General features: G+C 40.7%; 1 protein-coding gene across 7 annotated transcripts in view; it reads left to right on the plus strand.

Annotated features, from left to right (window-relative positions):
• The window catches only part of tbl1xr1a (TBL1X/Y related 1a), a 173,753-nt gene extending 170,205 nt beyond the window's left edge, over positions 1 to 3,548 (plus strand). For 6 of the 7 annotated variants that reach the window (XM_078208063.1, XM_078208073.1, XM_078208077.1 and 3 more), the window contains one exon: positions 244 to 3,548. In XM_078208063.1, coding sequence (XP_078064189.1) covers positions 244 to 270 — 27 coding nt within the window. In that variant the 3' untranslated portion in view covers positions 271 to 3,548. The remainder of the gene's footprint in view (positions 1 to 243) is intronic. The other variant, XM_078208084.1, reaches the window with a different exon arrangement.
• The last annotated feature ends 10,576 nt before the right edge of the window (positions 3,549 to 14,124 follow it).

Consider the following 14,124-nt stretch of genomic DNA (forward strand, 5'->3'; position numbering starts at 1 on the left):
CAACTCAAGTCCTTGTGTGTTGGACTACTGCTTCGATCTGTTCTTATTTAATTGTGAAAAAAGTTTCACTTGTAAGTTATTTAGGTTTATAAATTAATATTTGTGTAAATGTGTTTCAAAGTATTTGGTGGGTATTTGCACAAATGAAAGTCTCATTCGTAGGGGCATATTTGCTAATAGAGAATATGAAGTGATTTAATAAAGCTGCAGAGTGAATTTACATGATATGTTTTCTCTTAAAAGGTTTGTGTGTTAGACCTGCGGAAATAGCGCTGCTAGCTGGAAGCCATGGACCGACAATGAATGTGTACATAGCCAAAACGACTGTCCCTGCCCCATGCACTGCTACAGTCTCACTTGAACCATGGCCAGTCCACTACAGCCAAAACAAGTCAGAATGCAAAACCCAGGACAACTGAGCCCTGATGTGAAGAGTACCTTGACTGCTTAATGCTGGAAGCTCCACCCACAAAGAAAAGTCAACCTTTCTGGAAGGTTTAAAACAACTTGAAAAAAGACTTGACATGAGACCATATGTGTACCAAAATGGAAAGATAATATCAGAGGACAAAAATATCTTTTATTTTTTTGGTCCAGAGTCTATGTAGAATGAGTTATCTTGTCAGCAGTTCAGCAGATCTGTGTGCAGACATATCAGCTTCTTTCAATCAGCAGCAAATAGTTTGTTCCCTTGTTTTAAACATTGTTTTATCACTTTAGTTTACAGTTGCATGATGTAGGAGAGTGACTGTATCTTGTTTATCTTGTTTTTTTTTCCTACTGACACTTAACACACAACTAGAAAAAAACTTTTTTATGGATACTATAAGCAAAATAACAGTGTATTTGGTATGTTTTTGGTACATTTTGTGGCTCACAACCTAATATGTGGGAAAACATAAAACCGCTCCAAAATTTGACATAAAATTAGTTTCATTCTACATCAGTCATAGGTAACAAGCTGTGGTTTACAGGTGATGTGGCTAAAATGTAGTAGTTTCTTAATGGGGACAATGATTCTGCCGATTTATGAGAATTAAACAAATGGGCACAAAGAAAGAGAATCGATGCAGGGATGCATCCCATTGCTTTAAGACCATAGTTTGCATATGGTTGGATTGTGCACTATTGATAGAGCAGCTTATAGAATTTTGAAAGATAACTTTTCTGGACAGAGGATTATTGCTGTTACTCTACTTATTCTTTGGTAGAACTACAGGCATAAATTTCACAGCAAGATTCCAGTATTAAGGACTGATGTCTCGTAAGCAATGTTTTTAAAAACCTATCCAGTGCAATGAGATAAACCTCCCTCCCCCTCCCTCTGCCATTGGGCAGAAATCATGCAGGCATATGTTTATGTTAATGCTAAGGTAAGGGTTGACTTTGCTTTAATTTTCTTTCCTTGGTGCTCATGTATTACACATGGGTTCATCTTGGCTCAGCCCTCTAAAGTACTTGCACTTGCTGCATTGTTCAGTAAAGTACAGGTAGTATAATTGCAATAGCTTTTTTTAGAATAAAAGTATATTCTATAAAGTATAGCATATCTGAGCTTTTAAACCTCAGGGGACCCTTCTTCAGATGATGAAGTGGTTAAACAAATATTTCTGCTACAAGACACTCGATTACTTTTTCACACGAAGAAATGACGTTTGAGGTTTCAAATCCTTGGATTTAATGCATTGTAAAATGTTAGTCTAACAAAGGTATTCTTCTATTTCCCAAATCCCATGCAACAACAGATCAATGAAATGAAGTTACTGTTGCAAAGACTTTATACCACCACTTCAAACTTGATCTGTTTTCCAACTCATTAAAAATGCAAGATCAGTTGCTTTTTTGTTTTAAATAGAAGTATGAGTAAGAAGAATTGCTGCACAAGTGTTGGATTTTTTGTCCTTGGAGTAAAGTCTGTTAATCACATTTAGAACTGATCATAGGTAACATGGCATAATCAAATAGCTGCTATATTTGCAGATGTTCCATAGTGTCTGCATCACTGAAGTTGACCAACAAGTTCAGAATGGCTCCTAGATGTTTATTATGGGCTATTTGTCAAATGTAGATAAATTATTAGGCAGCTTTATCACATTTGTAAGAGAAAATTCATTGGTTATGTTATTTACTAGCCTTTTGTTAAGTTGCTTCATATTAAGGTAACAAATGAGACTGGTTTTATCATTCTTTCAAGCTTTGCCCTTTGCAAGTTTGTTGGGAAGTCCAAGTTAAATTAAAGCCCTTGCATCCCCCGCCCCCCTATTAAAATGATGCATAAAGCATCTGCTAGTGTATGTTGCCCTAAAGAATTACTATTTAGATGGGTGAGCCCTAGCTAGTTTTTATCGGGCAGTTAAAACCTTTCATTTAAATCTTTTAAAACATATACATCGATGGCACAACATTCGAGAGCTCACAATGCAGTGGTAAACAGGTCAGAAGCAATTTTTAAAAATGCAAACAAGATGTCAGTAGCTTTCTATTTGCTGTTTTTTGACACGTTGAGGGTAGAGGTGTAAGAGCAATTTTGATGACCTAACTCAATTATCTAATTTCACATTTTGGATTGGAAAATGGAAAAAAGGATGGCAGTTACCTACACTGGACTTGAATGTGGCAATCCAAAAATGGGGTAGCAGTAGAGCCTCTCACCCGATGATAGCGATTTATCTGAATGGGTATTTACATCAGTCAGATTTTGTATGGATGGCAACTCTCTTTTCAAATGTGTCTATTCTTACCAATTGTTCTAAGGGCATCCATACTTCAACAATCTGAGGCTCCTATTCATATCTACTAGAACTTTGGGAGACTCAAAACAGCAAAATCATCATCATAACAAATTATACATACAACACTGTTTAAACTAACTGAAGTCAGGCATTATTACACATTAACACAGAAAATGCATAATTTCCAATATGAATTAAAAGCTGCTCCCCTTGCTCAAGTCAATATTGATTTGACTACGTTGATAAAACTGTTGCTCATTTGTTCCATTGCAATTGCTGTTTTAGGAAGGGCTGCAAATGAAACTAGATAGTTGAAGCAAGTGAAGTATTTAGGTTGGTGAAGACAGCATTAGGTGCATTCAGTGCTCAAGAACGAAGAGCATAAAAGGATGATTTCAGGGGCTAGCGTTACAACTCTAGCACTGGATTTACATGTCTGCATCATTTCTACAGTTCTCACAAATTAAGATTTTAAAAATTGTGAACCTGTAAACCAGGCCATGAAAGTTTTTTTCTACTCTTTGAACTCTTTATTGTTCTGTTTTTATTTGTACCTGTTCAAAAGACTGATTTTTGATGTACCATACTGTCCTGGACCATGTAAATATCACCTGATAATGTATTTAGGTTCCACATTACATTAATGATTTTCCCCTTTCCCCTCTCCCCAACCCTCCTTCCACCACCTCACCGTACAAGTATCACCACCAAGGCACATCTTCTGTTGCAGCTTCCCTTTGCATCGTATCGATCTGACAACCATAATTTGCATCAGATCTGAAAGAGGTCCAGAATAAAATATATTTTGATATTACATTATTGTTGTCTTTTTGGGTTTTGTATATTTGGCTTTGGGTAAGTAAAATTTAACTCTTGCATGTTAAAATAGAGATGGTAAAATAATTTAACAGTGAATGTTGCTCTTTGCCCTTTGAGGATTACTACCATAGAAGAATATGTTTGGCGATTCTGATTTGAGGCTGAAAACCTTTTTATGATTCATTTTTATTCATATAGATGCTTGAAATAACTCTATCTACATGTTCAGCTCCTTTGATTATTGGATTTATAATCACCTGGAAAGGAATAATTTGATTAGGGATAGTCAGCACGGTTTTGTGAAGGGTAGGTCGTGCCTCACAAACCTTATTGAGTTCTTTGAAAAGGTGACCAAAGAGATGGATGAGGGTAAAGCGGGTTGATGTGGTGTATATGGATTTCAGCAAAGCGTTTGATAAGGTTCCCCATGGTAAGCTTTTGCAGAAAATACGGACACATGGGATTGAGGGTGATTTAGAGGTTTGGATCAGGAATTGGCTAGCTGTAAGAAAACAGGGTGGTGGTTGATGGGAAATATTCATCCTGGAGTCCAGTTACTAGTGGTGTACCACAAGGATCTGTTTTGGGGCCACTGCTGTTTGTCATTTTTATTAATGACCTGGATGAGGGCATAGAAGGATGGGTTAGTAAATTTGCGGATGACACTAAAGTCGGTGGAGTTGTAGACAGTGCGGAGGGAAGTGGCAGGTTACAGAGGGACATAGATAAGCTGCAGAGCTGTGCTGAGAGGTGGCAAATGGAGTTTAATGCGGAAAAGTGCGAAGTGATTCACTTTGGAAGGAGTAACAGGAATACAGAGTACTGGGCTAATGGTAAGATACTTGGTAGTGTGGATGAACAGAGGGATCTGGGTATCCATGTGCATAGATCCCTGAAAGTTGGCACCCAGGTTGATAGGGTTGTTAAGAAGGCGTACGGTGTGTTAGCTTTTATTGGTAGAGGGATTGAGTTTCGGAGCCAGGAGGTCATGTTGCAACTGTACAAAACTCTGGTGCGGCCGCACTTGGAGTATTGCGTACAGTTCTGGTCGCCGCATTATAGGAAGGATGTGGAAGTGTTGGAAAGGGTGCAGAGGAGATTTACCAGGATGTTGCCTGGTATGGTGGGAAAATCGTATGAGGAAAGGCTGAGGGGCTTGAGGTTGTTTTCGTTAGAAGAAGGTTGAGAGGTGACTTAATAGAGGCATACAAGATGATCAGAGGATTAGATAGGGTGGATAGTGAGAGCCTTTTTCCTCAGATGGTGATGGCTAACACGAGGGGACATAGCTTTAAATTGAGGGGTGATAGATATAGGACAGATGTTAGAGGTAGGTTCTTTACTCAGAGAGTAGTAAGGGTGTGGAATGCCCTGCCTGCAGCAGTAGTGGACTCGTCAACCTTAAGAGCATTCAAATGGTTATTGGATAAACATATGGATGATATTGGAATAGTGTAGGTTAGATGGGCTTTAGATTGGTTTCACTGGTCGGCGCAACATCGAGGGCCGAAGGGCCTGTACCGCGCTGTAATGTTCTATGTTTGTAATGTAATCACAAGGCTTTCCTTTATGGCTACCTCTAATTCATTGGAGTCACTGATTTAAAGCTGTCTGATCCTGGGAAATTATGTTACCATCTAGGTATGTTTTGATGTTCAGGGAGACATGGGTTTATAGTACAAGGAACTTGGGTACATCAAACAATTAGGAAGGCAAATTGCATGTTGGCCTTTATTGCAAGGAGATAGGAGACTAAGAAAAAAAGAAGTCTTTCTACAAGTGTATGGGACTTTGGAAGACCACACCTGTTAAGTACTGTGCGCTGTTTTGGTCTCCATATTTATTGGCGTTGGAGGCAATAGAGGGAACTTTCATGAGATTAGTCCCTGCCTTAGATGAAAGACTGAGGAAATTTTGCCATGTTCTCTGGAATTTAGAAGAAGATTATCTCATCAAAATATACAAAATTCTGAAGGGGCTTGACAGATGAGATTATTTCCTCTCCTGGGGAATCTACAACATGAGGGCACAGTCTCAGGATAAGGGGTTGTGGATACTGCACTGTGGATTTTATTTAAGGATGGGATAGACAATTTTTTATCACAGGATATCAAGGGATATGGGCAATGGCGGGGGGGGGGAGATGGTTGTGGAAGAAGCAGATGGAATTGAAGCCCAAGATCACCTATGATTGTTTGAATGGCAGAGTGGACTCGAAGGACCGCACCGCATGGTATACTTCTGCACCCATCTCTTGTGTTCTTGTGAAATATGAGAATTTACAGGTAAAGATCTTAAATGACAGTAAATTGTAAATTAACCAATTATTTGCAGCACAGGAAAATGATGCAGTATGAGGATTTAATAAGTATTGTCTAAAGTGATGCACCCCATTACCTATATACTATTTTGGTTAAACCAATTAAACTAAATTAAATAAATCCATTACCTATATAAATGACTTTTGAGAGTCTCAGCTTGATTGAAGTGACATTTGATGTATTTCAGGCAATCTATTTTTGATGCGAAGAATTCAAGCAAGAATGACAGCTATTGCTTGATGGGGTTTTCTGACCTCTTAGCAACCCAATCTCTTCCCAAATTGCCAGTCTAGAATAACTTCAAACAATTATCAGGTGGACTGCTTTAAAGTGCATTCCCACAGCTAGTGCCTGAACAATGGTTTTAAAAGGATAGTAACTGATGATTGGAAGTACATACTAGTGATGCAGCCCCCAGATGAGAAGTGACTAGGGAATAGTGTTCAATACTGTAGTAAACCTAAATATTTAAGTACAATACATTAAATTTAAGCTCTTCTCTGTGTTGCTAAAATTTTCTCTCTCTGTTTTTCCCCACCCTTCTCCTTAAGGTAGTGATAATTCCACAGCTCCCCCCTCCCACGGAGCCTTGTCAAGTGACCATTCTTCATATATATGAGGCTAAATTGGAAGTGTCATGGGCTATCTATTTGATCGTAGCCAAATTCTACCCTGTCCTCACATGACCTCTGCAGGGATACTGGCCATTTCTTTGACCCTTGGTCTAGAAATTAACAAAGGCAATTGTAATGTCCCAGTCGTCACCCTGGTTGAAAACAACGAACTCCTCATATACCAGAGATTAAAGCAGCAACATTATTGCTCCATATAGCTCAGGTACATTCAATTAGGCAATTACCAACGGAGCTGTCAAGGACCCTGCATTTATTGAATATTTTGCCAGCTGTTAAACGTAGTACAGCTATTATTACTTAGAACTTGTGGCAGATTCTGAAAATGGTATCAGCGTGGGCTAACTACGCAAGTTAGTTTAACCATTTTGAAGGCCAGATTAAACCAGGAAAATGTTGTGACCTGGAGGATTTCTGTTTGTTATTTCAAACCTTGTACATATAGAGGAACTTACATCCTTGAGTCTGAAAATTTAATGGCATCCTTTATTACATAGTGCAGAAAGATTGCGATATCAAAAAAAAAATGCTGGGTTTCTATATGGACTTCTCCACATGCAAAAGAGAATTTGTTATGTCCTAAAAACAACAGGATTTGCTGTAAGTGACTATGGTATAAAACTGAAGTTTTACTTATCACTTATGCTTAACATTAATGTTTCTGCAATTAGCATTGTATTTTCTTGCCACCCATTTGTCAAAACTATAAAACAATTTTTCCGTAACTGTATATTCTCCCTTTGTGTTAGCTATGGGGACTGATCCATGTTTTCAGTAACCAGAGTTTCACTGCCTGACACCACTTGTGGGATGATAATGAATCCCCTTTCATCGGGAGCTCATGGTTACATCTTAATGTTGCCTTGCAGAGTTTTTGCAGTGCAATCTGCCCTGACCCAAATATTACGTGCCTCAAGTGAGATTTTAGACCAATCATTTGTTGCAGTTTGTTCGACCATATGCAGTATAATTAAACAGTGCTGGATTACTGCCAGTGGTAAAATGCACATTGAACATTGCTGCACTTGAGACAAATTCAGGCAAAGTTTGGAAAATTGTGGATGTAATTCTATTTGTGGTCTTGCCTTTGAGTTCTAAAGTGTTTAAATATATATAACTGCTGTTTTTTTGACCGTCTCAGGCTAACTGAATTACTTTGCTTGAATATCAATGATCACAAAGCGTTTGCTTTCCACCTTCATCATTGACTATGTATATTGTTGATATATTTTGCATTTCTGATGACAGATTGCATTTTACACACAATTTCTCCAGTACTGCTTAACTCATCAATCATTTAGAACTTCAGTAGAAACATTGGCCGCGATTCTCCCAAAAAGTGCTGAATTGGCAGGAAAACTGTTCTAAATCCCGACTGTTTTTTCAGTTCAGCTTCTCACCTGAATCTCCGCACTCTCTGTACTGCAGAGGTCCCAGTCATGAATATCATTAAAAACCTGGGTGGGGGGGGGGCGGCGTGGGTGAGGTGGTGGCCTATTCGCGCTGGAGTCTGACAGTTCTGGGACTCTGCGCATGCACAGTGGTCCTGATCTGTCAGACTCCCCATTTGCTGACCAGCCTGGGACCACTGCAGTGCTGCCTCTCCAGCACCCTCCATGGCCCGATCGCAGACCCCACAACAATTCCGGGGCCAGCTCTGACAACCCCCCCCCGCCCCCAGTCGTGATCCCGATCCTGATATACAGCCCCCCCCGCCCCCAGCAGTGGCAAAGCCCGCCCCAATCGCTGCCCTCCCTTCATCCCAGACCGATCCTGTCTGCAGCGTGGCAGCGACACCCCACCACCCCCACCGATTGCCCATAGGCCCTGCCTCCTTGGCACTGTCTGATGCCTGGTGGGCAGTGCCAAGGTGCCCCCTGGGCATAGGCACGTTGCCTCTTGGGCAGTGCCAGAGGGCACAGGCTAGCACTGCCAGGGTGCCTATGGGCCAGGGGGCACCACCTGAACCCCAGAGGGGCCCCGATTTTCCCCCCTCCCTTCATTCCGGTGGGATCTCTCCTAGTTCCCCGAACATGGGGAGCTAGTCTGAACCTGCCGGAATGAAGTACTCCTGAAGGGGTGGGAGATTTGATCGGGACCTGAAAGTTCCCGATAATGACCAGCTAAACATATTTAAAATACATTTTAAAAAGATTCAAATTACTTAACTGCCTTCCCGCCAGTTTCCAGCGTGGTCTGACTGGCTACGGTTCGCCGGCACTGTGAGATGCGCATGCGTTCCCGGCACATGCGCAAATCTCGGTACAAGGCCGGCGATGCGCGTCTCCCACCTTGACATGCCAGCAAAGTTGCAGGTCGCAATGGGAGAATCGTGACCATTTCAACATTTATATTTAAGAATAGTATCATGAGAAGATTTGACAACAGCTCCTTCAATACTGTTAGTTGCTGATTTCCACTCCCTGCTCCCCCTCTTCCCAAACCCCAGCAAGAACACCAGAGTCTTAACCATTTATCATGTTGCCTTTTGTTCATTGCCAATTTTCAGCTATTTTGTTAATTCCATGAGCCATATTCTTTCTTTAAAATCTCTTCTGAAGATCCAAGTTTTGATTCATTTAATTATCCTTTTAAGTGAATTAGAAAATTTGTAAGACTCCAAAGCAATGAAAACATCCTACACATTTTAGACAAACATCAAATATGCTTCTAAATTTCAGCATTTTTCACTGGTCTTTTAACTTCCATAATCCCATGTTTCATTTTTGATTATTGGAACTCTTTGAATTATTCTTCATTGATGTCCATCTTCTGTATTTCAGAAGTTTAGGAAGATCAATAGATCCTTAGTTACTTCTCAAATTTCCCTGGAGATTACTTTGGTCCCAGGAGACCTTTAATGCTTTCCTCTTGCATTCCATTGTAAATGATGGCAGCCATCAGAACCAGTTTATTGCTGCCAGTTCCTGGCAACCAATGATATTCCTATCCAATTTACACCCTAAAGGATTTATCTGGATACATAACTAAAGTAATTTATTGTCTTTGCCATTACTATGTTCTTTGTTACTTCATGCCTCTAATGATTAATGAGCATCTTCACTGTAACATATTCACCATAACTCCTCATCAGGAATTGTTTTGAGATTGAATGGTCTACATCTAGGAGTATTGGATGCCTCATTTTGGCTCACCCATACTTTCATGCATGAATTGATTGAGATTATTTTAATACGCTGACATCTCTAGGATTAGTAATGCACTTAAAATTAAAAACATTTAAGTATGTGAAATGCAAGTTATCTAATTCAATGTTAATTGGCAGAATCAGGCATTGATATTACATGGTCTATTACTATGCTGTTTATTCCATTTGACCTAACTACCATGTGCTGGTGTTTACGCTCCACATGATTCTCCACCAATTCCATCTACTCATCTCAGCTTTGCAGCGCATCTTTCTAATCCCTTTTCTCTCATGTGGTTGCGTAGCTTTATTTTGAAGGCATCCAAATTATTTGCCTCATCCACTTTCAATATTAGTGAGTTCCACATTAGTAACTACGTTGTATTTAAAGACCCAAGTTTTGGATTATAAGAGGTCTTTAGGTGCAGTGGGTAGGGTCGCTGCCCCTGAACCAGAAGCTCCAGGTTCAAGTCTTACTCTAGGATTTGATGTCCAATAAGTTGTGATCATAAAGCAGTCAAACAGATAAGCTCAGCTTGTAAATTATTCCAATGTGCCAATGGCACAGAGTGGGAGAGGTTCTTGGTCAGCTATGTGATGGAAAGAAATTGGAGCCTCTACCATTGGTATTCTTAGCTCTAGGCTACTACAGGCATGTTAAAGTGCATGTTGCCAAAGCAGCAACTTGGACTCCTTGAGGAGCTGGAAACTCACTTGTCTGGATGGCCAATGTGGATCAGGTTAGTACCAATCGTTCCGGCTGTGGTAGATTTGGGACATGTCTCCTTGCCCTACCCATGGTGGAAAAAGTGGCACTGTGGGTCGGAGCTGCCTTTGGGCATAGAACTCGAGAAGAAGTAGTAGTTTTAAATTCTCCCACAAATGGAAACATTCCACATCTCCCTGGTATAACCCATTCATAACTTTAAAAACATATCAGGTCTCCTCTAAATCTTACCTAAAGAAAAATGTCACAGCATGTTCCACCTTACCTGATTGCTACCAATCCTGTAAATCATTTATATTGCCTTCAGTGCTTCAATATCCTTTTTACAATAAGGAATCTAGAACTATGGATAGTACTCATAAGTGCAGCCTGACCAGGCTTCTCTACATTTTTAGCATAAGTTAATTTTCTATGAGTTATGTGTCCCTTGAAATAAATACCAGTGTTTTATTGGCACTTTTAATTGCTTTGTTGACTTGCAACGCTGCTTTTTAGTTTGCTCATCTGTATCCCCAGATCCATTTGCTCTTCTTCCACTCAGTTTCTTATGCCGTAAGGTATAGATGATGTTTCTGTTTTTCCTATCTACGTGCGTCACCTTGCTTTTCTGCTCAAGTTAATTTACCACTCAATTGCCCAGTCTGCAAGTTTTTTAATGCCTTGAATAATGTTGCATTTTTCAAATGTGTCATAGTAAGGTCAGCATCAACTCACTTCACTTCTTAGCTCATGAGCTGCTATATAGTAATTCATGCTGTGACATTGAAAATTGCTGTTTTGGATGGAATTGCCCTTAATGCTAGATTTAAAAAAACACCAAAGCAGGACAAATGTCTGCAATAATATACAAGATGTGGATTGTGCATGTTTCCATTTGACTAATGATAAATTTATTGAAGTCTCACTAGTTTTTGTCTGATCATGTAGTAACAAAATGCATAATTTTCAATTAATTAAAAAAATGAAAACTGGAAATACTGTACATATAGAATCTACTCTTGTTAATTTGGGGTCGATAGAAGCAGGCTGTTTTCAGGAGTTGGTGGGTGAGGAATGAGAGGCTAGAGATATTGGACAATACGTCAGAAATTTATAACAGTGGAAAGAATCTTTGCACAGAATTGTGAACGAGTGAATTCATTAATAGACAAGAGACTGTCAACATTACTGTAAATTAACTTGACAAAGTCAGCTTAATTAGTAATAAAAACAGCAAATGCTGGAAATATTCAGCAGGTCAGTGAGCATCTGTGGTGAAAGGGACCACATTAACATTTCAGGTTGATGATCTTTCATCAGCTTTATTGGCTTGTGATTAGTCACTTCATAAAGCAAGCAAATCAAGAGATTTAGATACCAAGACTATTGGATATATTAAACATCTCACCAGCTTGGGCGGCACAGTGGCAAGCACTGCTGCCTTACAGTGCCAGGGACCCGATTTCAATTCCAACCTTGAGTGACGGGCTGTGTGGAGTTTGCATATTCTCCCTGTGTCTGCGTGGGTTTCCTCTGGGTCATCTGGTTTCTTCCCACAGTCCAAAGATGTGCAATGTAGGTGAATTGGCCATGCTAAATTGTGCTTTAGTGTCCAAAGATGTGCAGGTTAGATGGATTAGACGTGAATGCAGGGATAGGGCGGGAGAGGAGGCCGATGTTTAGTTGGTGGTGAGAGCCTAGGGAAGGCACCCTTGTCAGCGTCGGTGCAGCCTCGATGGGTCAAATGGCCTCCTTCAGTGCATAGGGATTCTATGATTATTACTGATAGTCTGGCTTATACATCCTTTTCCTTTTGAGTTAATGCAGTAATTTGATTGCTATCTTTTGGTATGTCTGTGATTTTGTTTTGTCCACAGATGTGGTTATCTGGTCTCCCTCGTGGACCTTCTTAGTAGATTCACCTTGCATTTCAGTAGCCATATTTGTCTACATCTAGTTCAAAAAATGGCATTTCTTTATAATCCCTGTTTGTTACCTCCTAAATTGAACCATGCCAACTTGTGTCCACCAATTTTGTGAAAAGTTCTTTCAGCGAAGCATCTATAGGCATTAACTATGTTTCATCATAAACATAAAAACTAGGAGCAGGAGTAGGCCATCTGGCACCTTGAGTCTGCTCCGCCATTCAATATGATCATGGCTGATCTTTTTGTGGACTCAGCTCCACTTACCCGCCCGCTCACCGTAACCCTTAATTCGTTTACTGTTCAAAAATGTATCTATCCTTGCCTTAAAAACATTCAATGAGGTAGCCTCAACTACTTCACTGGGCAGGGAATTCCACAGATTCACAACCCTTTGTGTGAAGAAGTTCCTCTTCAACTCAGTCCTAAATCTGCTTCCCCTTATTTTGAGGCTATGTTCCCTAGTTCTAGTTTCACCCGCCAGTGGAAACAACTTCCCTGCTTCTTTCTTATCTATTACCTTCATAATCTTATATGTTTCTATAAGATCTCCTCTCATTCTTCTGAATTCCAATGAGTATAGCCCCAGTCTACTCAGTCTCTCCTCATAAGCCAATCCTCTCAACTCCGGAATCAACCTAGTGAATCTCCTCTGCACCCCCTCCAGTGCCAGTATATCCTTTCTCAAGTAAGGAGACCAAAACTGTACACAGTACTCCAGGTGTGGCCTCACCAGCACCTTATACAGCTGCAATATAATCTCGCTGTTTTTAAACTCCATCCCTCTAGCAATGAAGGACAAAATTCCACTTGCCTTCTTATTTACCTGCTGTACCTGCAAAGCAACTCCTTGAGATTCCTGCACAAGGCCACCTAGGTCCCTCTGCACAGCAGCATGTTGCAATTTTTTACCATTTAAATAACAGTCCATTTTGCTGTTGTTCCTACCAAAATGGATGACCTCACATTTACCAACATTGTACTCCATCTGCCAGACCCTCGCCCACTCACTTAGATTATCTATATCCCTTTGCAGACTTTCAGCGTCCTCTGCACACTTTGCTCTTCCACCCAACTTAGTGTCATCTGCGGATTTTGACAAACTACACTTGGTCCCCAACTCCAAATGATCTATGTAAATCGTAAACAATTGCGGTCCCAACACTGATCCCTGAGGCACACCACTAGTCACTGATCGCCAACCACAAAAACACCCATTTACCCCCACTCTTTGCTTTCTGTTAGTTAACTAATCCTCTATCCATGCTAATATATTACCCGTAACACAAAGAAGAACAAAGAACAGTACAGCACAGGAAACAGGCCCTTCGGCCCTCCAAGTCTGTGCCGCTCCTTGGTCCAACTAGACCAATCGTTTGTAACCCTCCATTCCCAGGCTGCTCATGTGACTATCCAGGTAAGTCTTAAACGATGTCAGCGTGCCTGCCTCCACCACCCTACTTGGCAGTGCATTCCAGGTCCCCACACCCTCTGTGTAAAAAACGTCCCTCTGATGTCTGAGTTATACTTCGCCCCTCTCAGCTTGAGCCCGTGACCCCTCGTGATCGTCACCTCCGACCTGGGAAAAAGCTTCCCACTGTTCACCCTATCTATACCCTTCATAATCTTGTATACCTCTATTAGATCTCCCCTCATTCTCCGTCTTTCCAAGGAGAACAACCCCAGTCTACCCAATCTCTCCTCATAGCTAAGACCCTCCATACCAGGCAACATCCTGGTAAACCTTCTCTGCACTCTCTCCAATGCCTCCACGTCCTTCTGGTAGTGCGGCGACCAGAACTGGACGCAGTACTCCAAATGTGGCCTAACCAACGTTCTAT

Source organism: Mustelus asterias, chromosome 3, assembly GCF_964213995.1.
Source record: "Mustelus asterias chromosome 3, sMusAst1.hap1.1, whole genome shotgun sequence".
NCBI classification, from domain to species: domain Eukaryota; kingdom Metazoa; phylum Chordata; class Chondrichthyes; order Carcharhiniformes; family Triakidae; genus Mustelus; species Mustelus asterias.